Source organism: Ahaetulla prasina, chromosome 10 (assembly GCF_028640845.1).
Source record: "Ahaetulla prasina isolate Xishuangbanna chromosome 10, ASM2864084v1, whole genome shotgun sequence".
Lineage (NCBI taxonomy): Eukaryota > Metazoa > Chordata > Lepidosauria > Squamata > Colubridae > Ahaetulla > Ahaetulla prasina.
The window spans coordinates 32,140,606-32,167,799 of NC_080548.1; the positions used below are offsets into that span (position 1 = coordinate 32,140,606).

The 27,194-nt window shown below is 51.5% G+C and overlaps 1 protein-coding gene across 1 annotated transcript; it reads left to right on the top strand.

Annotated features, from left to right (window-relative positions):
- Positions 1 to 783: 783 nt before the first annotated feature.
- Positions 784 to 24,110, top strand: SYMPK (symplekin scaffold protein). Its single transcript, XM_058195394.1, has 27 exons — positions 784 to 942; positions 1,753 to 1,924; positions 2,643 to 2,708; positions 3,373 to 3,426; positions 4,496 to 4,569; positions 5,013 to 5,139; positions 5,610 to 5,859; positions 7,129 to 7,299; positions 8,063 to 8,302; positions 8,416 to 8,570; positions 9,376 to 9,526; positions 10,049 to 10,256; positions 11,135 to 11,285; positions 11,780 to 12,015; positions 12,767 to 12,848; positions 14,610 to 14,723; positions 15,321 to 15,468; positions 16,198 to 16,358; positions 16,430 to 16,538; positions 16,646 to 16,746; positions 17,615 to 17,705; positions 18,012 to 18,113; positions 18,959 to 19,146; positions 20,020 to 20,196; positions 20,706 to 20,846; positions 22,892 to 23,206; positions 23,817 to 24,110. The coding sequence occupies exons 2-27, from the start codon at positions 1,811 to 1,813 to the stop codon at positions 24,036 to 24,038; spliced, it is 3,948 nt and encodes a 1,315-aa protein (XP_058051377.1). The 5' UTR covers positions 784 to 942; positions 1,753 to 1,810; the 3' UTR covers positions 24,039 to 24,110.
- The last annotated feature ends 3,084 nt before the right edge of the window (positions 24,111 to 27,194 follow it).

The window sequence follows — 27,194 nt, forward strand, 5'->3', positions numbered from 1 at the left end:
ATTTCTTCTGTTTATTTCTGTAAGCCGCCTACAATTGCCGTGAGTAGACGGCTATATAATTTTTCCTAAATAAATATAGTTCCCCCACCCTTTCCACTTTTTTAAATTCAAATATTGCAGTCTTTTTGCATTACCTGCTTTCATTTACCTATTTGTCTTTGTTTCTATCCCGACTTTATTAATTTTACTAATAACCCAAGGCAGCTATTTGTATTTTTATGTTTCTTTTCCTTTTGTATTTCAATTTCTCACGACAGTTGTGGGCAATACGTTTAAATGAGTCCGACATATTCCTTTTTTTTTTTTGACGTAAATTTTAGCTTATTCAAAGAATCGTTAAAATACAAAATGCCAAAATATTTTTTAAAAAGGACAAGCCTAATCGCGTCAGAAATATTTTCTGAGGGAAAATAATGCGCCCCCTCCTCCTCCTAATGAGAACGGCACAATTTCCCTCACATTTTCCCCGAACGTTATAAAATGGAGGCACTTCCAGACTCCCCAGAATTCCCCGCGGCGACGCACGTTCCCTCATGGGGAAACTACGCCTCCCAGAACCCTTTGCACGCCGCGCCTCCTGGACTTGTTGGAGCGCGTGACGCCACTTGATCGTCAGAGATGCTCTACCCAGGGTGCCTTGCGACCCCCGCTTAGCCTCACCGTCCCTCTCCTCCTCCTCCTCCTCCCCTTTAATGGAAAGGGAGAAGCGAGCCGGCCCCGCCTTTGGGAGGGCGGCCGAAGCAAACTACGCTACCCAAGAGGCGTTGCTCTTCGCGCATGCGCGGGGGCGCATCACTCAAGGCGAGGGGGATTCGCGCTTGCCGACATGAGGGTCTCGCGGAAGCCTGACTGAAAAATAAATAAAGTGGGGGGGGGGGCCGTAAACCAAGAAATTAGTTTTCGTTTACCGAGGCGAAGGAAAGACGCTGCCCGGCTCTGCTGGTAAGAGGAGGCCGCGCTGAACGAGGCCTAGCAGTTGTCATGGAAACGGAAGGGCCCGTTGGGGTGTCAGACCCCCCCCCCGAGACGGGGCGGTCATCTCGGTGTGGGGGGGGGGATCGGGAGTCTGCGATGGCTGGACGTTTGCGGGGCTCTCAGGGCGAGATGGCGGTCCTCGGGCGGGTCAGCGATTGGCCTCCTGAGGCTCTGGACTCGTACCCCATCATCCCCAGCCAACCTTGTACCCCCCCCCGTCATCCCCAGCCAGCCCCCTCATCCCCAGTTAACCTGTGCCCCCAACATATCCAACCAGTCTTGCACCCCCATCATTTCTAGCCAGCCTTGTGCCCCCATCATCCCCGGCCAACTTGACCCCATCACCCCCAGCCAGTGTGTACTTCCATCATCCCCGACTGGCATGTGCCCCTGTCGTCCCCAGCCAGTAGGACAAGCGGAAGCCTCTCCCCAAAGCAATCTGCCTTTCAGGGGCTCATCCAACACCGTGTGACCCTGTGGAACTCACCGCCACAAGAACCCAGAGCGACTGGATGGAGCAGGAGAAATTATAAATACCCATTTGTTAAATCTGGTTTTTAGACCAGTTTTTCCCAACCTCAGCAAATTCCCCAACCCGGCTGGGAAATCCCGGGGAGTTTGGAGGGTTCTGGGAGTTGAAGTCCGTACCTGTCAACTTTGCTGAGGTTGAGAAACTCTGTTCCACAGTACCTCCAGGATCGGACCTTTGCAAATTACTCTCTGGACTCGTTTCTTCCTAGCTTGCTTTTTAAGCTGATCCATCTGCTTTCTTCCTAGGTCTCGGTTTGCTCGGCTGGATTTTGTCTGTTGTCGACTCGATCGTGGGTGGGAAGCCATGGCGAACACAAGCGGGGTGGGAGACCCTGGCCTTCTACGGATGAGCATTGCCTCCCAGTTCTTTTCGGGAGAGGAAACGACGGAGATCGACACCATGACCACGTCAGAGAAAGTACGACTCCCAGGATGGGAAGCTTGAATGTTGCCAAGATGGGATCTCAGTCTGGACCAGGGGTGCTATTCAGCAGGTTCTGACAGGTTCTGGAGAACCGGTAGCGGAAATTTTGAGTAGTTTGGAGAATCGGCAAATAACACCTCTGGCTGGCCCCAGAGTAGGGTGGAAATGGGGATTTTGCAGTATCTTTCCCCCAGGAGTGGGGTGGGAATGAAAATTTTGCAATATCATTCCCTTGCCACACCCACCAAGCCACGCCCACAGAACCGGTAGTAAAAAAAATTGAATTCCTGAACCCATCATCTTAAAACCAGTTGGGACTTAACGGAGTTCCCATTGTTGCAATTTCTTCCCTTTTTCGTCTATAGCAGAGGTGGGCAACTATAGCCCCTTGACAACCTGTGGACTTCAACTCCCAGAATTCCTGAGTCAGCTAGAATTCTGGGAGTTGAAGTCCACAGGTCGTAAAGGGACCGTAATTGCCCACCTCTCCTCTGTAACTTTGATCCTTCAGTCCATTTGTTCTATCAATCACGGAGTGTCACGTTTTCAAGAAAACAAATATTTTTTAAAAAGTCAAACTCTTTTTCCATTCAATCTGTTTTACATCAACTATTAAGATTTATGACATCCACTAATTTCCCATAAATATAATAGACTTCTCTGGATTTTCTTTTTGTTCCTGATACTGTTTTTTTTTTTTTTAAATAACCAGGTTGTGGATTTGCTGAATCAAGCTGCCTTAATAATCAACGAGTCTAAAATCACGATCCTTAAACAAGTGAGTGAAATAACTTTTTCCTTTTCTTGAATTTGAACCCAGGCTTTCTTCAGTTAAATGGTCCCCTCTCTGGCTAGCCAGTTGAAACACTGTTAGGGGAGCCAACAGTGCTCCCCTAAATTGGGATCAACCAGCTCAAACTAACTTCCTCCAATTTAGTTTCTTCCTAACTTCCTCCAATTCAGTTTCTATGTGAATAGCCCGATGGCCTCAGTTGTGCCCGTAAATTGAGAAACTACCTGTACCGTGTATTTCAGTTAACCACCTAGAACAGTGTTTTCTCAATTTTGGCAACTTTAAGATGTGTGGACTTCAACTCCCAGAATTCCCCAGCCAGCTTTCTAGGAGTTGAAGTCCACACATCCTAAAAGTTGAGAAATGCTGTATTAGAGAATTAAAATCATAGGCAATTCTGTACGTTAGAGCTATTTTTGCATCCGTGAGCCAAATGAATTAATCTTCACCCAATTATTAAGATCTCTAGGGGCTGTATCCCCCCCCCTGGAGTTTTCCCACAATCTTTGTACAGGAGGCTCTTTGCTCCCATCAGTGTGACTCGTGGCTGGGACACAGGGATACTCAAATAGTTTTGTGATGTGCCAGAAGGATTCTTCTTGCTTGCCTGTATTGTTCCTCATTTTCTTTTCTTTCCCCCTTTTCCTAGGTCCAGGAATTGATTATAAACAAGGACCCTACCTTGCTAGATAACTTTCTGGATGTGAGTTGGCTGAGGATCTTCATAGAAACCTCCTTTTCTCCACCGTACCTGCTTTGTGGTTCTTCCTGCCCATAAGCGCCACCACTGGAGAGTTTTAAGAAGAGATTGTACATCAGTTTGTCTCAGATGGTTTAGGGCAGTGGTTCTCAACCTTTATAGTGCTGCGACCCCTTTAATACAATTCCCCACAATGTGGCGACCCCAACCATAAAATTATTTTTGTTTTGAATTTATCACGCCTGAAGCCGTATTGGCTAGCGATCTGAACTGCTTGCGATTGCCTTGAGGACGGAGGCATTAAAGCGGAGACTCCTCCCCTATTAAGTTTATCGCACCTGAAGCCAGATTAGGTTAGCGATTGGGAGTGATTGCAGCTGGCTTGAGAGGGAGACATCAGAGCAAAGATTTCTCTCTTTTTTAATTCATCGTTCCTGAAGCCGAATTCGGCTAGCGATTTGAAGAGCCTGCAGCTGGCTTGTGGAGTCAACCATTGGAGCGCGATTCTTCAGCTCGCAAGTATACTTCCCATATTTCCGATGGTCTTAGACGACCCCTGGCAAATCGTCATTCGACCCCCAACAGGGTCGCGACCCACAGGTTGAGAACCGCTGGTTTAGGGTCTCCCATTTGGCAGAGGGTTGAACTAGAACAGGGGTCTCCAACCTTGGCAACTTTAAGCCTGGAGGACTTCAACTCCCAGAATTCCCCAGCCAGCTTTGCTGGCTGGGGTATTCTGGGAGTTGAAGTCCTCCAGGCTTAAAGTTGCCAAGGTTGGAGACCCCTGAACTAGAAGTCCTCCAAGACCCCTTCTCACTCTGTTATTCTGTTCATTTGTGCCAACCAGTTGGGTCTGAATAATCCCTTCCAGAACAACCGAGGGGTGGGGAGATGGTGGCTGCTAGAACCGGACTCAGCTCTTAGTCTTCCTCCTTGCTTGTTCTTGTCTATTACTCGAGCTCTCTTCCAATTTGGCTCGCAACCAGTTGTGGTTTTTTTTGGGGGGGGGGGACTGAAAGGCCAAACACCCACGAAAGCAAATCCCTCCCCCTTTTCTGCTTTTGTGTTGTAGGAAATCATCGCTTTCCAGGCAGACAAATCCGTTGAGGTGCGGAAGTTTGTAATCGGATTCATAGAGGAAGCCTGGTAAGTCCACTATGTCCTTTTCATTTATTTATGTATTTTATCACATTTAGAAATCGGCCCCGCTCCCTCCCAGACGGATGCTGGGCAGGGTACAAATCAACAATTAAAAACATCAAAATGGAACATCAAAATGTAAAGGCAAAGATAGAATTCAATATTAAAATTTAATTAAAAGGCAGAGGGAGGGCTTTCGGCATGGCTGGCTGGGGAATTCTAGGAGTTGAAGTCCGGAAGTCTGAAAAGCTACCAAGTTTGGAAACCTCTGCTTTTGCCATTTTCGAAAGGCTGGGAGAATTTGCCAGTTTGATTCTTGTGCTTCCAAAGTAGCAACAGGCCATTTAGCCTGAAGTTCCTGAAGTGCTTCCTTTTATTTCCGTGGTGGCTGTATTTGCAGACTTCCGGCTCGTCCTCTTTTGATTCATTTTTGCATTTGTTCTTTTCAGCAAACGGGACACGGAGCTGTTGCTCAAGCTGATTGCCAACCTGAACATGCTGCTGAGGGATGAGAATGTCAATGTGGTGAAGAAGGCCATCCTGGCCATGACCCAGCTATATAAGGTGGCCTTGCAGGTGAGCTGATCCCCAGGGGCCAAAATAGCTTGCCTACTCATACATCAGAGGGGAGCAAGCAGAGCCTCTTGTGAATAAGAAAAGTCAGCGACTTTATTGTCTCCTGCCTACGTTACAAGAATCTCCCCAGATTGCTTGCTTTTCCCTGGGAATGACCAGATACGGCTTACAGCTATGCAAGGACTCCAAGCTAGAGCCTCCCTTGACCCTTCCTTCCAATTTGACTGGGAGTTTTCCCGACATCTTCCTCACTTCTTGAACGGAAAAGTGGAACCTGAGATTTGCACCATCCTAGAGGAAAGGGATGGATCCAAGTGAACAGGACACAAAAACCCTGAGTGGGAAATGGGTGACGGTCACGAGGGCACAGGATTATAGCGAGCATCCTTTCTCTACCTGTGCCCCCTTAAACTGGTCCGGCTAGCGTGCAGAGCGGCTCACGGACTTTCTTCCTTTGTTTTGCTGCCCAGTGGATGGTGAAGTCCAGGGTGATCAACGAGATGCAGGAAGCCTGCTGGGAGATGGTCTCGGCCATGTCCAACGAAATCATCCAGCTGCTGGATTCTGACAACGACGGGATCCGCACTCATGCCATCAAGTTCGTGGAGGGGCTGATCATCACCCTCTCGCCCCGCATGCCGGAATCGGAGGTGCCCAAGCGACACGAGAACGATATTAGCCTCGACCGGGTTCCCACGGACCACACGTACATCAAATACAGTAAGGAGCCCCAATGGTTAAAGTGCAGCATTGCTAACTCTGCCCACAGCCTGGAGTTTGATCCTGACAGGGCTCAGAGCCTTCCATCCTTCCGAGGTTGGTAAAATGAGGACTCAGATTGCAATCTGGTGACATTGTAAACTTCCCAGAGAGTGCTGTAAATTACTGTGGAGCGGCATAGAAGCCTTAAAGTGCTGTTGCTAAGAGAGGCAGAGGGGGATGCCCAAGAGTTGTAGTCCAAGGGAAACCATATTTCTGGCTTGGTCTAACCACTGGGTAAATGCCTGGTGGATCAGGAAGGAAGCTTGAGAGCCAGACATTTGGTCCCATCTTCCCAACCAGCATGGCTCCTGGCAGATGGGAATGCTAGTCCCAACCATATTCCAAGAGCTATCAATCCCCAGCCCTGCTCTAAAGAAACAGGTGCTATCAAATCTCCAAAACAGCCCTTAGGAAAGGCTGCCCCTATTTGAATCTTCTTTCTGATCCTGGATCACCCTGCAGATGCAATAAGATGTGGTCTTGTTAGTTAAGGCATTGGACTAGGGCAGAGCTGGGCATTTTATGGTCCATGGGGCATATCCGGCCCTTTGACTGTCCTTACCCGGTCTTGCAGACGAGCAGTGGTGGTGACTCTCCATAGCAATCCCAGTTTGTCATGGGGCCTCTTGGGGAAATTCATTGCCCATCTCTGGGTCATTTCTAACTCTGACAACTTTTAAGATAATGTGGGAATTCCAAGAGTTGAAGTCCACCCGTCTTAAAAGTTGCCAAAGTTGAGACACGCTGGACTGGGGAAGCCAGATTTGAAGACTTTCTGAGATTTGGAAGTTCACAGGAGCCCACCCTTACCTGTCCGGGTTGTTGTGGAAATCCCATTGATGGAGAGTGTTGGGTAGGTGCTGCTTTAGGAAAGGCAGGGTACAGGTTTCATAAGCGGAATAATGCACGTGTGATGGAATGCCATGAGCCGGATTCCCAGGAAGGAGGGGCTGCATTCCAGAGGAGCAAAGAGACAACTCAGTTCAGAGAGTTGGTGGGAGAGAGAAAGAGAGTGAAGACAGCTCCTCCCTAACAGTTCTCTTAAATATAGGCTTGGGGAGGGAGCAGGCTGCTTTAGTGTGACAAGATTCTGTCTACCGGCATGGAATAATAAAGAAGTCTGCTTAAGGAGTCACTAGGTGTCCTTGGTTCTTGGGGCCTGACAGGTAACAATTTATAACTTGATTTCTACTAAGTCCCTCTCTTCTCCCCCCCCCCGCCCCCCAGATGCCCTATGGGAGGAGGGGAAGGCAGCGCTCGAGCAGCTTCTGAAGTTCATGGTACACCCAGCCATCTCCAGCATCAACCTGACCGCAGCCCTGGGCTCCCTGGCCTCCATTGCCCGACAGCGGCCGATGTTCATGTCAGAGGTGATCCAGGCCTACGAGACACTGCACGGTAAGCCAGCCAGAGTCACTGCATCAGCGGCTTGGCTGTACACTTCAAGAGATCTAGAACGTAGAATAATAGAGTTATTATACAGGGACCTCAGAGGTCTTCTAGTCCAACCCCTGCTCGAGCAGGAGACCCCAGACCGTTTTGAAGAAATGGTTGTCCACCCTCTTCTTAAAAAGCTGCAGCATTGGAGCCACCCACAACTTCTGGAGGCAAACCCTTCCACAGGTTCATTGTTCTCACTGTTAGGAAGTTCCCCCTTAACGACCATGTTACTAACTGAACAACTGCGGTGATGCACGTAACAACTGTGTGGCAAGAAAGGGCATAAAATGGGACAAAACAACTATGCAATTTCTGCATTTAGCAACAGAAATTTTGCGCTCAGTTGTGGTTGTAAATCAAGGACTATCTGCGGCGTCCTCTTAGAAAGTAGCCATTCTTTGGTTCTTGAGATCATTGTTATTATGGCATCGTTATCAATTCAGCTGTAGGCTGATCCTTGGTTCTTTTAACTACGTTGAATGTTATTGTTTCAGTTGGCTGTCTTAGCCCGCTCCAAAGAGGGACTATGAAAGAGGGTGAACTAGAAGTCCCTATTTCTCTTCTGGTAATAGTAGTATTGATTGATTAGCCTTGTGACCTTATCAACAGTTAAGCCCCCTCTAGTTCTCTCCCCCGGCCTATTTCTCCTGAGAGAGGAACCTGAGGGCGTCCTTCCCATTTCCGGACATCTCACCTGCTTACTCTTCTGTCCTCCTGGCAGCCAACCTCCCTCCCACGCTGGCCAAATCCCAGGTGAGCAGCGTCCGCAAGAACCTCAAGCTCCACTTGCTTAGCGTCCTGAAGCACCCGGCCTCCGTTGAGTTCCAGGCCCAGATCACCACCCTCCTGATGGACCTGGGCACCCAGCAGGCTGAAATCACCCGCAATATGCCTAACCTGAAGGAGTTACGCAAACGCCCTCGCGACGAGAGCGACCCCACCTTGAAAAAAATGAAGATGGGTGAGCGGTCTCTGAAAGGGCAGGGAGGCCTTGCAGGTGGAGGGGGGGGGCTTCTCTCTCACCGAAGACTGAGGTTCATCCTGGTACAACTTTTCTCCTCCTCCTGGTTGCAGAGCCTCCCCTTGAGGAGGATGACGAGGACAAAGACCTGGAGCAGGGGGGGGTGCCCAGCCCCAAACCCTCCATTCAGAGCTGCACCCAATCAGATATTGACATCACAGCCGAGTTTCTGCAGCCTCTTTTGACTCCGGATAACGTGGCCAACTTGGTGGGTATTCTTGGGGTTTAGTTGCTAAACCAGCTCTTGGTGTTTCTGTGAGCATTTTCTGCCCCCCCCGAGAGAAAAACCCTTGATTTCAAAGAAGTCTAGAACGCTGCTTTAGAGCAGGGATCTCCGACCATGGCAGCTGCTTTAAGGCTTGAGGACTTCAGCTCCCAGAACTCCCCAGCCAGCCATCCTATCCTGGAAAAAAACGGATCGAAGCATCTTATTCTGGGACCACAATCAACAATTTTCCCTCTGCTGGTGTTGGGTTGATATGCTTCTCGCTTTAGTCGTGGATTCGGGGGGAAAGCAGTTCGGCAAATTTAAAAGATAGATTAAATATACTAGATTACACCACTACATTATATTACACTACTAGATTCTGTCACACATTCCTGCCATATAGTATCTTGGCAACTGGTTCATATTTATGACAGTTGCAGTGTTCTGAGCGCCTGGGATTTCCCCTTTGGCGACCTTTTGACAAGCCAGATTCACTTAACAACCAGGTTACTAATTTATTAATTGATACGATTCACTTAACAGCCGTGGCAAGATAATGCCGTAAAATGTGGCAAAACTCACTTAACAGATCTAACCTAACAACACAAATGTTGGTTGTAAATCGAAGATTACCTGTATAGGAAAATGGCAATGTTACCTCTTCTTATGCCATCCCATCCCATTCCCTCCCAACCCAAACCCTCCTATGCCCTCCCTTCCCTTCCCTTCCCCTCCCACCATTCTTGACTTTCGGAGCCTCTCCTTGACCGAGCGTGCTTCCCGTTGGCTGTTTTTCCACTCCCAGGTGCTGATCAGCATGGTCTACCTCCCAGAGAACATGCCGGCCTCCTTCCAAGCGACATACACACCAGTGGAATCCGCTGGGACTGAAGTCCAGATCAAGCACTTGGCGCGGCTGATGGCCACTCAGATGACCGCAGGTGGCCTGGGGCCGGGTAGGTCTGCTAAGGGAGCCTCGGAGGAGTCGCATGGCTCCTGGCACAGGCCGGGCAGGGAGGGAATTGTAGGAACGATGTGAGTTACAGGCAGTCCCCTCCTACAGCCCTTCGTTTAACAATCGCTCAAAGTCACAACGGCACTGAAGAAAGTGACTTACGACCGTTGTTCACACTTACCACCGTTGCAGCATCCCCAGGGTCACGTGATCAAAATTCAGAGGCTTGGCCATTGGGATGTACAGGTAGTCTTTGAATTACAACACTTTGCCTAGTGACCGAAGTGACTTACGGCCACTTTTCACACTCATGACCCTCAGGGCATCCCCATGGTCACCTGATTTAGATTCGGATGCTTGACAGCTGACTCAACATTGATGAGGGTTGCAGTGCCCTGAGGTCACGTAATCCCTGGGGGTCATGCTGGCTGGGGAATTCTGGGAGTTGAAGTCCACCTGTCCGAAGTTGGGGAAGAAAGACTGCTCTAATGGCAGCTGTTAACTCTCCCGTTTTCCGTGGCAGGAGTGGAGCAGATCAAACAGGCCAAGGAAGCCATCAAAGGAGAGAAGATACCCAAGCCGGAAGGCGTCTTGATCAAGCGACGCCTTTCCACCCTTAACCTCGGCCAAGCCATCTCTGTGGTGGGAGCTGCAAGCCCAGCTTCTCCCTCCACGGAGATCCCACAGGCCAAGCGGCGCCCGGAACCCATCATTCCTTCCACCCAGCCAAGGTGAGCACCAGCAGAAATGCTCCATGACAGCCCCGACAGGATGGGATCTGAGAGACTTGGCAATACAGAACACGTGGGATTCCTGAGAGACGAGAGGCTGGCCTAAGGTGTGGAAGGTCCTGGCCTGGGGTTCGGAAGGTGCTTAGGGCCCTGCCTCTGGGGCTTAGGGATCCCTGGACAAGGGTCTCAGCTGCTGTGTGTATTTATTTTGGGAGGCTTTAATGGTTTTTATAGTTTTAGAATTATAAGCAGCCCAAAGTCATTGCTTGAGATGGGTAGCTATAGAAATTGGATAAGTGGATGGTGGGTGGGTAGATGGATGGATGGACAGACAGACAGACAGACATGGAGAGATAAATAGATAATGGGTGGGCGGATGGGATTTTTACCAAAACAAGTAGTCCTCGACTTACGACCACAACTGAGCCCAAAATTCCTGTTGTTAAGAGAAATTTGTTAAGTGAATCTTGCCTCATTTTACAACCCTTCTTGCCACAGTTGTTAAGTGAATCACTGCAATAGTTAAATTAGTTTAATTTAATCTGGCTTCCCCATTGACTTTGCCTGTCAGAAGGTCACAAAAGGGGATCACGTGACCCCAGGGAATACTGACCGTCATAAATATGGATCAGTTGCCAAGCATCTGAATTTTGATCACGTGACCATGGGGGATGCTGTAACGGTCGTAAGTGTGAGAAATGGTCCTAAGTCACTTGTTTCAGTGGCATTGTAACTTCAAACGATTCACTAAACGGACAGTTGTACAACTACCCTTATGGCAACTCCTAACGCGACCCCCCTGCCTTTGGGAGAAGCCCCCTCCTCCTCCTCCTCCCTGCCCCATCTCAAACGCCGGCCTTCCTGTGCTTGTGTTCCAGGCTGGCAGGGGCCAGTGGCCGCAAGAAGATCTTCCGCCTGAGCGACGTGATCAAGCCTCTCGCGGACGCCCAGAAGGAGAAGCTCAAACTGGCAGCTGTCAAGCGGATCCTGCGCTCTGAGAAGGCTGTGGCTTACAGTGGGGCGGCCCACGTACGTCAGGGGTCCCCAACCCACGGGTTTGAACCCGGGCCGCAGGGGAGATGGGCAAGCACACGTCTGTGAAGTTCCACTTGCACGAGCGGCACACAAGCAGGCGCAGATGTTTGAAGCTCCGCTCAGACGAGAGGAGGGCACTTGCTCTTGTGTGGGAGGCTGTATTTGCGCGAACAGAGCTTCGTGCGCAAGCACAAGGGCCCTCCGCTCGGACAAGCGGAGCTTTGCAAATGTGCCCGAAAGAGCCTGCCGCTCGTGCGAGAGGAGCCTCGCGTGCCAGCACAAGCATCCTGCCTGCGTGCAAAGCTCCATTTGAACGAGGGGAAGGTGAGGGCACCTGCCGCTTGTACACGTGGAGCTGTGCACACACACCTGCCACACACACACACACACACGCCCATGCAGGAAAGGTTTGGGCCCGCTGAGGTCAGTCGAGGGGGCAACCCCAGTGGTGGACTCTCCTGGCCTCAGCCCGGCCTTCCCTCCTCCAGGCCCGGGTGAAGATCCTTTCCTCCTTGGTGACCCAGTTTGAGGTCCCTCTGAAGCAGGAGATCTTGGCCTTCATTCTGGATGACATCCGTAACCGGCTGGACCTGGCCTTTGCCTGGCTCTATCAGGAGTACAATGCTTACCTGAGCCAATATCCCACCGGCTCCCTCAACAACTACGACGAGTGTCTCATCGGTCTCCTGTCCGGCCTGCAGGAGAAGCCCGACCAGAAGGATGGGTGAGTCTTTGGCCCTGCAGAGCCAGCAAGCTGGATGGAAACGGCGATGGGGGCCCCTCCATTTTATCTTTATCTTTATCTTACCAGCAGGATTCTTAAATTAGAGCTGCCACCAAGCTTTAGGAAATCTCTCAGGTTGAAGGTGTTGGAAGATTTGGAAACTGGCACAAGAAACAGCTGGATTTGGTTATTGGTATCCCGCCTTTATTATTTTTATAAATAACTCAACATATACAACACACCCTCCTCCTCCTCCTGTTTTCCCCACAACAACCACCCTGTGACGTGATTTGAGCTGAGAGAGGCAGACTGGCCCAAAGCCACCCATAAGGTGGGACTAGAACTCCCAGTCTCCTGGTCTTTGATCCAATATTATCCAGCTGGCTTTCACGCCTAAGGTGGGACTAGAACTCGCCGTCTTCCAGTTTCTAGCTTGGTGCTTCCACCACAAGACTAAATTGGCTTTTTCCTCCTAGTCTTAGAATTATTTTGGAGGGGCAAGAATTGTTGGAAGATAAAATGTCTTTTGGAAATGAATTTGAAAGGGCTCCTAGTCAGAATGATATCCATGTACATGGATAATTTAAAAGCCCCGTTTCCGGCGGCCTCTGTTTTAATCGAGAAGTTTTGCTGGCTGAAATGGTGCAGCTCATTTGTTACCATGGAAGAATGGCTTATTTTCATCTTCTCCTGATCGTTCGCTCTAAATTCTCGACTCTCTCTGGGTTTGCTTCCATCATCTCTCTTGTAGGATCTTCACCAAGGTGGTTCTCGAAGCCCCCCTGATCACGGAGAGTGCCCTGGAGGTCATACGCAAGTATTGTGAAGATGAGGTGTGTCTCCAAGACCGTAACCCAGCCACCCAGTGGTGAAATCCAATTTTTTTTACTACCGGTTCTGTGGGTGTGGCTTGCTGGGCGTGGTGTGGCTTGGTGGGCGTGGCAGGGGAAGGATACTGCAAAATCTCCATTCCCACCCCACTTTTGGGGCCAGTCAGAGGTGGCATTCACTGGTTCTCAGAACTACTCAAAATTTCTGTTCCCGGTTCTCCAGAACCTGCTTGTTCTGTCCCCCTCAACCACAACCCAAAAGACACGCGAGCTGACTATATTTGCCAGCAATTTATTCCTACTATAGATATCAGTTTTGGCAACGAAGTCCTCCTATCTCTTCAGTGCAACTGCAGTCCGTTGCTGGAGGAACCCAGAGTTCAGAAATCCAGAAGCCAATTCCCTAGTCTCGCAATAAAGCAGCCAAAGTTTCCAAAAGTCAGTTTTTGTCCATCACGAAGCCCAATGGCAGCTCCACCCACTTTTATACCCTGTATGGCTCCGTGACTCAGCACTCCCTGGGCTGGCCCCTCCCTTTCCTTTGCTACGCACATTTCCCTTGGCGTCGCTGCCTTGCATCTAGCCAAGATTGATCCTCCTTAGCTGGCTCTTGGGGCGTTGCCAGGGAGAAGGAGGGGTCGGAGGAAAGAGGCCGTGTCAGCTCCTCCTCCTCCACCTGGCCTGCCTCTGGAACCTGGAGCGGAACCAGAGAGGAAGGTCGTGCAGAGGGAAGCCCTGTCCGCGAAGACCAGCTGACATGCATGCCGGTAACCAGAAGAGCAGCTGGCGACGGCGCACCTGCCCATAGAGAGGGCTCTGCATGCTACCTGTGTGCCACCTGTCATGGCCCTATACTATTCCAGACAAATGCCTGTCCAGCCTCTTGAAAACCTAATTTAATTTGAGAAATTACTTTAATTTAAAAAATTAATCATTTTAAATCTAGGATTTAAAAAAAAAAGACTCAAACCCATCATTTTGGGGGGGAAATTAACATGTTTCTTCAGGCATTCCAGAAGAATAAATCTTTCATAGAAAGATTTGGAAGAATGGAATAATTTTTCTTCTAACGGATGTAATGAAAAATCTTACATTAGAAAAATTGAAGGGAAATTCCTTATGTAGGATAAAGAAATAATACATGAGTCGATACAGGTAGTCCTCGACTTACGACCACAACTGAGCCCAAAAGTTCTGCTGTTCGGTGACTTTCATCCCATTTTATGACCTTTCTTGCCACCGTTGTTAAGTGAATATGGCTTCCCCATTGGCTCTGCTTGTCTGAAGGTCACAAAAAGAGGACACAGCAACAGTCATAAATATGAACCAGTTGCCAAGAATCTGAATTTTGATTACGTGATCATTGGAGATGCTTCAAAAGTCGTAACTCTGAAAAATGATCATGTCACTTTTTTCAGCATTGTTGTAACTTTGGTCACGAAATGAACTGTTGTACGTCAAGGACTACTACCTGTCGTATATTCTTATCTCTCACCATTTCGCTACATCAAGGGTGGGCAACTATGGCCCCTTTACGACCTAAGGACTTCAACTCCCAGAATTCCTCAGCCAGCCAGCCAGGAGTTGAAGTCCACAGACTTCAATAGTCTGGAATGAGACACCTAAATATTTATGGCCCTAAGAAAAGAATAAGTTGGGAAAATTAATATTTTTGAACCTAGTAACAATATTCATGAGATTTTTTTTTCCTTCCACCTTTGGATCGGAACACATCCTGCTGGTTTCTTCTGGGCTGCTTTGCAGAGCCGGACATATTTGGGCATGTCGACCCTCCGCGATCTGATCTTCAAGCGCCCGTCCAGGCAGTTTGAATACCTGCACGTTCTATTGGACCTCAGCTCCCACGAGAAGGACAAGGTGAGTCTCCTGCCCTGGGCCAAAATATCTCAGGTACAGCTCTTAACAATTTCAATGCTAAATTTTCCAATACAGGTAGCCCACGACCTAACAACAGTTCATTTACTGACCATTCAGTTACAGCAGCACTGAAAAAAGATTTAGGGCCATTATTCACACTTATGACCGTTGCAGTGTGCCCATGGTCATGTGATCAAAATTCAGATGCTTGGCAACTGACTTGCATTTATGACGGTTGCAGTGTCCCTGGGTCACGTGATCCCCTTTTATGAACTTCTGGCCAGCAAAAGTCAGTGGGGAAGCCAGAATTCACTTAACGGCCACGTTACTAATTTAACAATTGCAGTCATTCACTGAACAACGGACGAGTAAGGTTCTAAAATGTGGGGGGGGGGCAAAACTCACAACAACCTCACAGGGTTGCTGTTGTGGAGAAAACGGGAAGGCGTGTGGGATACGTTCACCGCCTTGAGTTATTTGTAAAAATAAAATAAAAGCGAGATATAAATAAGATAAGTAGAAGAAATAAAATGACCTTGATGTTTCTTGTTGGATTTGAAAATGACCCTATCAGGACTGGCTGTGCTTCCGTCTCAGGTTCGTCAGCAGGCTCTCCTCTTCATTAAGCGGATGTACGAGAAGGACCACCTGCGGGAATATGTGGAGAAATTTGCCCTGAATTACCTGCAGCTGCTGGTCCACCCCAACCCCCCTTCTGTTCTCTTTGGTGCCGATAAAGATACAGGTAACGAGTCCCAACGAGGAGATCTTCCAGTGGGCCTTGGTCGCCTTCAGGCACAAATAACCAGATCTACACCTGTAAAGTTCAAGCTTGCTACTTGATTACATTCTACCTATTATACAGGAATCTCCCCACACTGTCAGCCTTCAGACAGATCGATCAGGTTCTATGGAACGTAAGGAGGTGGTCAGTTCTGGACCATCTTGCAGCTGCGCATGGACTCGGGGCTAATTCCCCACTTGCGGCCTGCCCTCTACTTGGCTGGGTGTTGTAGGAGAAAACCAGGCAGAGCTGGGGGCAGAGTTAAGCATGTCATGAGCCTAGAATCATTACATCCCGTGAACGGTTTTTAAATTCAACCCCTATTCAATTCTGTTGACCCTAAATTGGGGCCAAATGGGGCCAAATACAGATCAACGGAATTCAAGAAGGATTGGATTTAGACCAGGGGTCTCCAACCTTGGCAACTTGGAGCCTGGCGGACTTCAACTCCCAGAAATCTGGGAGTTGAAGTCCGCCAGGCTTCAAGTTGCCTAGGTTGGAAACCCCTGATTTAGACCATTTGTGGGAACGTGACAATTCTAGGCTTACGATGCATTTGAGACTGCCTCCCCCAGCTCTGCCTGCTTTTCTCTTGCAGGTGTTTCCCAACAGTCGCCCTCCCTCCCTCCCTTTGTCTCCTCCCTCATGGCTACCTAGCCTCTTCCTTTTCAACCTTCCTTTCCCTTGCAGAGGTGGCCGCCCCCTGGACCGAGGAGACCATCAAGCATTGCCTCTACCTCTACTTGGCCCTCCTTCCTCAAAACCACAAGCTGATCCACGAGTTGGCCTCCGTCTACACGGAAGCCATTGCAGACATCAAGCGCACCATCCTCAGAGTGATCGAGCAGCCGGTGAGTCAGCAGAGGTCCACCCTCTCGCCTTCCCTTCTCCTTCCCCGTTGCTTACTCTCCCCGATTTCCAGATCCGTGGGATGGGCATGAACTCTCAGGAGCTGCTGAAGCTGGTGAAGAACTGCCCCAAAGGAGCCGAGACTCTGGTGACCCGTTGCCTCCATAGTCTGACCGATAAAGGTACGCCTTTGCCAGGTGGTCTTTAGGTGGGGACTCCCGACCACTTGACCCAGGCCATTTGGGCTCTCCGGCGGCTACTCAAGGCCACGCGGTTTCTCCCCCTGCAGTTCCTCCCTCTCCAGAGCTCGTGAAACGAGTTCGAGATCTCTACAACAAGAGGCTCCCGGATGTCCGATTCCTCATCCCGGTTCTCAACGGCTTGGAAAAGGTAGCCTTTGCGTTCTTCCTGGCTTAACACTTTTATTGAATTGTGAGATAAAATAAGATACAAAAGTTAAAGAGGAAAACGGTGGGGAGGAAGAGAAGTGACGGAGGATAAGGAAAAGAAAAGAAAAGAAACAGAAACATCGACTTCCGACTTGCTCTCTTGCAGTAAAATAAGGCATTAGCATCAAATCACAGCTTTTGGCTTTTTTGTTGCGCCCTTTGCGTTCTTACGTGAGGCCACCTTAAGGGGCATCACTGGGGGTCCTCGACTTAAGGCCACGATCGCGCCCCAGATTTTTGCGGCCAAGTGAAAGATTTGTTCAATTAATTTTGCCCCGCTTTACGACCCTTTGTGCCACGGTTGTTAGGGGAATGACTGCCCTTGTGAAGTGAGTCTCACACGGTCCTTAAGCGAATCCGCCTTCCGCATTGACTTGGCTTGTCAGAAGGTCGCAGAAGGCGACTCCGGGACGCTGCCTCCGTCCTAAATAGGAGTCAGTCGCCAAGCCTCCGAATTTGATCACGTGACCACAGGGAGGCTGCAACGGTCTTAAGTCTGAAAAACAGTCCTAAGTCGCTTTTCTAAGTGCCGTTGTAACTTCGAACGGTCACTAAATGAACGGTTGCAAGTCGAGGACTCCCTGTATTCTCTGTTAGCGTCTTACTTCACTGAATAGGGGATCGGGGCCCCTTGGCCTGCAGGACCGGGACTTCTCTGTCCCGTGAGGCCATAGCAGAGAAGCCAACGCCCTCTGAAGACATACAGAAGAAGAGGAAAAAGGGAGAGCTAACCACGGCCCATTTGCTCTCTCCCTCCCTCCCTCCCTCTCTCTCTCTCCTCCCCTCCCCCTCCCCCCGTCCCTTTCTAGAAAGAGGTGATCCAGGCTTTGCCCAAACTCATCAAGCTGAATCCCATCGTGGTGAAGGAAGTGTTTAACCGGCTCCTGGGAACACAACACGGTAGGAACCCCTCCCGACAGCAAACTCCCGATCTTGAGTTTGTGTTGCCACGGTCGGGAAAGGGAGTGACGGAGGAGGACTCAAGGTGTCAAACCGAACAAGTGACCCCAGTAGCTTCGTCGTCTGGTTCAGGGGTCTCCAACCTTGGTCCCTTTAAGACTTCTGGCTGAGGGACTCTGGGAGTTGAAGTCCACAAGTCTTAAAGGGACCAAGGTTGGAGATCCCCGGACTGGTTGGTCATGGGCTGCTCCCTGGGGTTCTGGAGAACCTCCGTTGGCTAATTTCTCTTTGCTGTCGTTTCAACAGGTGAAGGAAATTCGACGGTTTCCCCCCTCAATCCTGGGGAGCTGTTGATCGCCCTGCACAACATCGACTCCACCAAGTGTGACATGAAGTCCATCATCAAAGGTTGGCTGCCTCTGGGCTTCTGCTCCCCTTCCACTAGATCAGTTGAACTCATCACAGAGGGGTACACAGTTCCCTTCAAGGGGCACCTGGGTGGGTACTACAACTCCCAGAACTCCAAAGGCCGTATTGACTGAAGTGTCCCGATTTACTCGAAGCTGGATTGGAAGGAAGGTTCCAAGGCCACCCTTATATCCAGTAGCGTACAGAGTCGGTCGACCCTTGGAATTCTCGCATTGTTGTAGCTCTAGGTTTTTGGCTGCTGGCCTCTCAAGGAAATACACAAACGTCTCTCACCTCTTGTCTTGCCGTGCATCCAACCAACCAACCAACCAGAATAACAGAGCTGGAAGGGACCTTGGAGGTCTTCTAGTCCAATCCCCTGCTCAGGCAGGAAACCACAGAGAAAGCTATCACAATTGAAGAGGCTGGACTTATTATCCCAAGTCTGGAAGTTATCCCAATTGAAGATTTGGGGAATGGTACTGTAGATGAGCAGGCTGAGCCCGAGGGAGGGAAGACTCAAACATGTCATCAGCCCTGAATCTGTTGTTCAGTCTACCTTGAATTCCTTGGGCTTTTACTTACATCAATTTTGCTTGGGCCATTCAGATTCTTCTCCCTAGCAATAAACCTTTATATTCATTTGTCCGGGTTTCTGAGTTCCTACCCTTGACAGGGATCAGAATTATCTAAAGATTATTTAACATCCGGGTTGGGGCTCCTGTTTCTTGGAGGCCCATCAAAGGACTGACAGTTTCTGACCCGCGTGGTCCCCTTTTGCATCCTTCTCCTATTTTTTTCGGAGCAGTTCCTTTTCTCACGTTCCTTGATTTCCCTGTGCGCAGCGACCAACCTGTGCTTCGCTGAGCACAACGTCTACACCTCGGAGGTGCTGGCTGTGGTGATGCAGCAGCTGATGGAGCAGAACCCTCTGCCCATGCTCCTCATGCGGACGGTCATCCAGTCACTGACCATGTACCCCCGCCTGGGCGGCTTTGTCATGAATATCCTTTCGCGCCTCATCTTGAAGCAGGTGAGTTTGGGGGGGGGGCAGGGAAGAGAGCCTGGGGTCCTTAAGAAGCTGGATTTCAACCACACAGGTGAGTCCTTGACTTACAACCGCCACGGAGCCTAAAACTTCCAAGCGAGGCAGTCCTGAAGTGAATTGTGTCTCGTTTTGCAAAGTGGTTTTTGGCCACGGTTAAGCAAATCGCCACCCTTAAATGACTTGATTTGGCTTGTCAGGAGCTCCCCAGGTGGGCTGTAGAGAGCAATCCCAGGATATGGGCAACCATTGTGAGCATGGATTGCCAAACCCCCAGAATCTGCCCCCGTGAGCATGGGGATGCTGCAGTGGTCATAAGCGTGAGAACTGGACATAAGTCACTTTCTTTTTCAGTGCTGTTGCAGCTTTAAGGTCAGTAAACCGACGGTTGAAAGCCAAGGATGGCCTGTAGGGCAAAAGGCCATTATTTTCCTGAAGCCCAATTATGGTTTTAATTGCGGTATTGTTCCCCACCCAGAGTCCATTGGATTGAATTGGGTGGGGGTTCCCCCTCCCCACCCCAGTAAGGTCCACTCCAACCCTCCAGGCATTCTGTAAGAGCCTAAAGATCTCAGGGCGCCAAAGGAGGGGCTTCAGGTTGGAGGTAGCTTATAGATTAATATCAGATCCCACCTCCCCTCCACTCGTCTTATTCCCTCCCACCCCATCTTTTAGCTATCGAGTTTTGCATTTTTATAGTTTTGCACTATTTATATAGTTTTATTTTTTAATATTGTAAGCCACCCAGAGTAACCCTGTGATAAGATGGGCGGCAACACATTGGAGGGATGGAGGGATGGATGGATGGGATGGATGACTCAAGTTGCTCAGCCACATTTTTGAACTCTGCTTCCTCTCCAGGTGTGGAAGTACCCCAAAGTCTGGGAGGGCTTCATCAAGTGCTGCCAGCGTACGAAGCCCCAGTCCTTCCAGGTCATCCTCCAGTTACCCCCACAGCAGCTCAGTGCTGTCTTTGAAAAGTGCCCAGAGCTGAGAGAGCCTCTGCTGGCTCATGTCCGCTCCTTCACCCCACATCAGGTAGGGGCATCGTGTATTTGATAAAGACCGAATAAAAATCCAAAATATATCCCTCGGCACCTGGGAGCCCGTTTGCCTCAAAATATATATTCCCAAATGCAGTTGCTGGGACAGAACTGGATCAGAGTTAGAGGGAGAGTTAGAATTAATTAGAATTATTCTTCATTGGCCAAGTGTGAATGGACACACAAGAAATTTGTTTCTGGTGCAGAAGCTCTCGGTACATGCAAAACAACAAAGTGATAGATACGGATAGGAAAAGATAATAGGAAAGATGACAAGGATAGTAGTAATAATTACCCCCTACTATATGGGTAAATACCTTTAGACATAAGACAGTGATGTAGGAATTAGGCATTCAACAGAAGTGGATCTATGCCGAGATGTTAATTTAAAAGCTGAACCCAGAATAACCTTGCATTTGTGTTTCGGAGTCTTTGATACGTAACTAACCTTCCTTTGGCTGCCTTAAGTCCGGCCAGTTGACCCGGTGTCCTTCTTACCCCCAGCAAGCCCACGTCCCCAATTCCACCATGGCCATCCTGGAAGCCACCAACAAACAGGAAACGGAAGGCAAAGAACTCCAGCCCCTGGAAGAAGGGAGGGGCCCTGCTCCGGCCAGGACGAAGGCCCTGAGAAGAGAGAGGGAGGTCAGCACTGCGAGAGCGGATGGGGGGGAAGGGGTTGTACTGGACACACGTGGATTGCACTGAATGGCAGCAGCCGAGGGCAAGAGTTTGGCATTAGGAGGGCAGGAAGGGAAGAGGGGATTGTGGGAAAACTGCCACAAGAAAAGAAAATTCTTTTTTGGTTTTGCTTTTCAGTTTTGGTTTGAAAGCCAAAGTTTGGCAAAGGACAGAAGCCAAATCTCTTTTAAAAAAGGATTTCGCTTTCTGGACCTTAAAGCAGGGCTCTCCAACCTTGGCAACTTTAAGACTTGTGGACTCCAACTCCCAACCCTGGCAGTTGAAGTCCACAAGTTTTAAAGTTGCCAAGGTTGGAGATCTCTGCCTTAAAGGACTCTGTCCACATGAGCTAAAGAATTACCAGAACAGTCTTAGAAAAGGGTTTCTTACCACTGAAATCCAATTTCTGTTCTCTATGTTTTCCTGCCATTTCAGCCATTTTTTTTTTCATGATCCTAAACGTTTCTTTGCACATCTCGGTTTTTTGTACATTTAATTCCATTGACTTGGGTGTGCTGGATAGGCTCACAGAGACCTGTCGGCCTGCAGTTTGATGCGGTTCTTTCCTGTTGTTAAATGTACACATTTGGGGATGTTTTTCAGATGAAAGCAGCGATCACACGAGAGCAGGGTTCTCCCAAACCTGGCAACCTTAAGACTTGTGGAATGGTTGGCTTGCTGGGTGGGGAATTCTGGGAGTTGAAGTCCACAAATCTTAACGTTGCCAAGTTTGGAGACCCTTGTACTAGAGAGAAGTGAGGGCCGAGCATGGGACGTGCTCCCGAGATGCAGCTGGTATTAAACTAGCAATAACACTTAGATTTATATACCGCTTCCCAGTGCTTTTACAGCCCCTCTCTAAGCGGTTTACAGAGTCGGCCTCTTGCCCTCCAACGATCTGGGTCTTCATTTGACCCACCTCGGAAGGATGGAAGGCTGAGTCAACCTTGAGCCGATCAGAATTGAACTGCTGGCGGTGAGCAGAGTCAGCCTGCAATAACTGCATTCTAACCACTGTAAACTATGGATGGATGGATGGATGGATGGATGGATGGATGGAAGGAAGGAAGGAAAGAAGGAAGGAAGGAAGGAGGGGCAATAGACATATATACCACTTCATAGTGCTTTTACAGCCCTCTCTAAGCAGTTTACAGAATCAGCCTCTTGTCCCCAACAATCTGGGTCCTCATTTTACTGACCTTAGAAGGATGGAAGGCTGAGTCAATCTTGAGCTGGTCAGAACTGAACTGCTGGCAGCGGGTAGAGTCAGCCTGCAATACTGCATTCTAACCACTGCAAACTATGGATGGATGGATGGAAGGAAGGAAGGAAGAGCAATAGCACTTACTTATATACCGCTTTACAGTGCTTTTACAGCCCTCTAAGCGGTTTACAGAGTCAGCCTCTTGCCCCCCCAACAATCTGGGTCCTCATTTGACCCGCCTCGGAAGGATGGAAGGCTGAGTCGACGTTGAGCCGATCAGAATTGAACTGCTGGCGGTGGGCAGAATTAGTCTGCAATACAGTCAGTCCTTGACTTAACAACCGTAGTTGAACTCCAAATTTGTGTTGCTAAGTGAGACATTTGCTAATTGAGTTTTGCCCCGTTTTACCACCTTTCTTGCCTCGGTTGTTAAGCAAACCATCACAGTTATCAAATTAGTCACATGGTTGTTAAGTGAGTCGGGCTTTCCCAGGTTGCAAAAGCAGATCACGTGACCCTCGGGACGCTGCAACTATCATAAATGCGAACCGGTTGCCAAGCACCCGAGTTTTGATCATGGGGCTGCTGCAATGGTCATTAAGTGTGAAAAACGGCCATAAGTCACTTTTTTCAGTGCCTCTATGACTTTAAACGGTCACTAAAAGAACTGTTAAGTTGAGGACTACCTATAGTTCCATTCTAACTAGCCACCAGGGCTCTTAAACTACCCGAATGGTTCAGGCCAGCTGGATTCTCGGAAGAGCTGCTTTAGCGGATCCTAAACCCAAATCTGCTGGATCTACAGGAAGAAGCGGAGCCCCAGCCTCTGCTGCCTCGGGTGTCCCAGGACATGATCGCCCTGCGCCTGGCCCAGGAGAAGGCCCTGAAGCGGCAGCTGGAAGAGGAGCAGAAACTCAAGCAGCAGCAGCAGCAGCAGCAACAGGCTCGCCCTGCTGGCCCCCCCACCCCTCCCCCTGCTGAAGAAATGGTCGACCTCCCAGAAGATGTGCCCGAAACTGAGACCCCCACCATCTTCATCAGCATGCAAGAGGAGGAGGAGAGTTTTGGAGGGGAGAGCTCCCTGCTGGATTCCAGTTTGGAGGGACCCTGGCCCACCAAGGTACCCCTCTCTTTGAACTTATTTATTTATTTATTTTAGTTCCTGTCCTGCCTTTTGTTATTTTCACCAATAAATCAGGCACAGCCAACACCTCTTTCACCTCCTCTTTTCGCCACAACGACCACCCTGTGAGGAGGGTTGGGCTGGGAGAGATTGGCCCCACATCGCCCAGCCCGCATTCAGGCCTAAGGCGGGGACTAGAACTCACCGTCTCCTGGCGATTGGCCCAAAGCCAGCTTTGGTGCCTAAGGCGGGACTGGAACTCCCAGCCTCCTGGCGATTGGCCTAAAGTCACCCAGCCGGCTTCCATGGCTCAGTCAAGACTACAACTCACCACTCCTGCTGTCTGGTCTGATGCCTTAATCACTAGATCAAGCTGGCTCTTTTAATGGAATATATTGGATGCTTGATGTCCTGAGTGAAAACAATTGCCCCATTGACTCCAATTCTGGATGCCGTCATTGCAATCTTTCCCAGCCAAAAACCAGGTTCCTTCCTCGAAATCCGGTTCAGTTAAAAAAACCACATTTGTCTAAAATTCTCCACGTGGCTTCCAGTGGTTTTTCCCCATGTCCGGTCTGACGGGTGTCGTCGTGTCACTTTCCCGCAGGAGCTGCTCAGCAAGGAAGGAGGCGGTGGCAACAGCAGCTCAGATGAGGGGTCCTCCAGCAAGACCCCTGCCCCTGCCCAGCCCAGCCCCGCCCCAGAAGAACCGGCCAAGGACAGCCAAGCACCAGAGGCCGGCTCAGCCAGCCCTTCGGAGGAGCCCTCGGCAGCACCGGCAGCGCCATCCAAGTCTGGCCCTGAGGAAGAGGAGAAGATGGAGAGCTGATGCGGGGGAGGGCCGGGTGGGAGAAGGGGGAATAGGGGGTCTCTGCTTTCTCAATAAAGCCTCTCACCTATCCGTCCTGGTCCTGGTCCGCTTTCTGCAGAGGGAAGCCCCAAAGGAGTTCCGCCACTTTTCTACTAGCCACGGGGAAGGCCGAGGGGGTGGGATTCATGCTTTTGGACCACTTTATGACTTGTGTGGACTTCAACTCCCAGAATTCCTCACCCAGCTGTGAATTGAAATCTTGACAGACTTGAACCACGGGCCCCGTCCAACAACGCGAAACTTCATGTGGAGAAAGGTTTCACACCTAGGCAGGGAAAGCCAAAGGTACAAGAGGTTAGGTGAAACCTGGCTCAAAAACAGTAAACGGCTGAGGGGGATCTCGGAGTTCCAGTGAGTGGACGATCCCTTAAACACCAGCCAGCCGTGTGCAGCAGCCCCCCCACCCAAAAAGCGAATACAATCCTTGGCTGTATAAACCAGGGGTCTCCAACCTTGGTCCCTTGAAGACTTGCGGACTTCAACTCCCAGAGTCCCTCAGCCAGCAAAGCTCCACAAGTCTTAAAGGGACCAAGGTTGGAGGCCCCTGGTATAAACAGAAGCACAGAATCCAAATCACGTAAAGTACTTAACGCAGCTTTATAAAACCTTAGTAAGGCCACACCTGGAATCCTGCACCCGGTTTTGGTCACAATATAAAGAAGGAAAGTGCAGAGAAGAGCAACCAAAATGATTCAAGGCCTGGAGACAAAACCATGACCAGGTGCAGGATTCGGGGTTGGCTACTTTGAAGAAAAAAGGGGAGGGGGGGAGGGGACATGACAGCAGGCTTCCAGTATTTGAGGGGCTGCCCCAAAGAGGAGGCGGTTTTCCGAAGCACCAGAAGGCAGGACAAGAAACCCCGGGAGAACTGACACATTTCCCGACAGAGCAATTCACCAGAGGAACTGCTTGCCACCAGACCTCGTGGGCTCTCCAACACTAGAGGCTTTTAAGAAGAGACTGGTCTGGAATGGTATTCGGGCCTCTTGTTTGAGCAGAGGGCTGGACTAGAAGACCTCCAGGGTCCCTTCCAGCTGGAACCTGAGCCCAAAATCCAGAAGCGGGGGGGGGGGGGGGGAAAGCATCCAAGCCCTGAGACCCCCTGCTGTGTGGGCGGCGCCTGCGCAGAGAGAGCCCCGCCCAGCCTCCAGCGCCTTTAACTGGTTGCCAAGGCGACCGTCGGGGTCGGGAGGGGGCCGAGCCCAGCCGGAGTGAGTCTCGCGCGCCGTTGCCCGGGCAACGTCCCACTCCCGCCAGGGCCCGCCTCCTCCGCGCGACTTCCGGCGTGCGGAGGCGAGCGAGGGGCGGCGACTTCCGGGAGGCGGCGGCCGGGCGGGAAGATGGCGGCGCTGGCTCCCCGGCGCCGGCCCCGGAAGGAGGCGCCCCCGCCGCCGCCCCCGCCCCGCAGGCCCCCGCACGAGATCAAGAGCCAGTTCCGCACCCGCGAGGGCTCCTACCGGCTGCTGGGCGGCCCCGAGCCGCGCGCCCGACCCGCCGCCAGCGCCCCTCCGGCCCCGCCGCCGCCGCCGCCCCCTGCCGCCCGCCGGAGCCCCGCGCCGCCGCCCCGTCGCTGCCGCCCGTGCGCCTCGCTGGTCCGCCTGGGGCTGGCCGGGGCGGCGGCGGAGGAGGCGGCGAGCCCTGCGCTGACGGAGGCGGCGGCCGGGCGCCGAGCGGAGCCGCGTCTGCTTCAACCTGGGCCGGGAGCTCTACTTCTACTCAGGCGCCGCCGGGCAGGGACGGAGGTGAGCCCCGGGAGGGGAGGAGGAGGGGAGGGGAGGGGACATGATAGCAGGCTTCCAGTATTTGAGGGCTGCCCCAAAGAGGCGGTTTTCGAAGCACCAGAAGGCAGGACAAGAAACCCCGGGAGAACTGACACATTTCCCGACAGAGCAATTCACCAGAGGAACTGCTTGCCACCAGACCTCGTGGGCTCTCCAACACTAGAGGCTTTTAAGAAGAGACTGGTCTGGAATGGTATTCGGGCCTCCTGTTTGAGCAGAGGGCTGGACTAGAAGACCTCCGGGGTCCCTTCCAGCTGGAACCTGAGCCCAAAATCCAGAAGCGGGGAAAGCATCCAAGCCCTGAGACCCCTGCTGTGTGGGCGGCGCCTGCGCAGAGAGCCCCGCCCAGCCTCCAGCGCCTTTACCTGGTTGCCAAGGCGACCGTCGGGGTCGGGAGGGGGCCGAGCCCAGCCGGAGTGAGTCTCGCGCGCCGTTGCCCGGGCAACGTCCCACTCCCGCCAGGGCCCGCCTCCTCCGCGCGACTTCCGGCGTGCGGAGGCGAGCGAGGCGGCGACTTCCGGGAGGCGGCGGCCGGGCGGGAAGATGGCGGCGGCGCTGGCTCCCCGGCGCCGGCCCCGGAAGGAGGCGCCCCCGCCGCCGCCGCCCCGCCCCGCAGGCCCCCGCACGAGATCAAGAGCCAGTTCCGCACCCGCGAGGGCTCCTACCGGCTGCTGGGCGGCCCCGAGCCGCGCCCGACCCGCCGCCAGCGCCCCTCCGGCCCCGCCGCCGCCGCCGCCCCCTGCCGCCCGCCGGAGCCCCGCGCCGCCGCCCCGTCGCTGCCGCCCGTGCGCCTCGCTGGTCCGCCTGGGGCTGGCCGGGGCGGCGGCGGCGGAGGAGGAGGCGGCGAGCCCTGCGCTGACGGAGGCGGGCGGCCCGGGCGCCGAGCGGAGCCGCGTCTGCTTCAACCTGGGCCGGGAGCTCTACTTCTACTCAGGCGCCGCCGGGCGGGACGGAGGTGAGCCCAGGGAGGGAGGAGGGGAGGGAGGGGACATGACAGCAGGCTTCCAGTATTTGAGGGGCTGCCCCAAAGAGGAGGCGGTTTTCCGAAGCACCAGAAGGCAGGACAAGAAACCCCGGGAGAACTGACACATTTCCCGACAGAGCAATTCACCAGAGGAACTGCTTGCCACCAGACCTCGTGGGCTCTCCAACACTAGAGGCTTTTAAGAAGAGACTGGTCTGGAATGGTATTCGGGCCTCCTGTTTGAGCAGAGGGCTGGACTAGAAGACCTCCGGGGTCCCTTCCAGCTGGAACCTGAGCCCAAAATCCAGAAGCGGGGGGGGGGGGGAGCATCCAAGCCCTGAGACCCCCTGCTGTGTGGGCGGCGCCTGC

Excerpts from the sequence above, each read along its gene's own strand:
- SYMPK (XM_058195394.1), top strand. The coding sequence starts at position 1,811 with ATGGCGAACACAAGCGGGGTGGGAGACCCTGGCCTTCTACGGATGAGC. Across the intron at positions 3,427-4,495 it reads TGCTAGATAACTTTCTGGAT|GAAATCATCGCTTTCCAGGC; the intron begins GTGAGTTGGCTG and ends TTTGTGTTGTAG. Across the intron at positions 12,849-14,609 it reads GCAAGTATTGTGAAGATGAG|AGCCGGACATATTTGGGCAT; the intron begins GTGTGTCTCCAA and ends GCTGCTTTGCAG.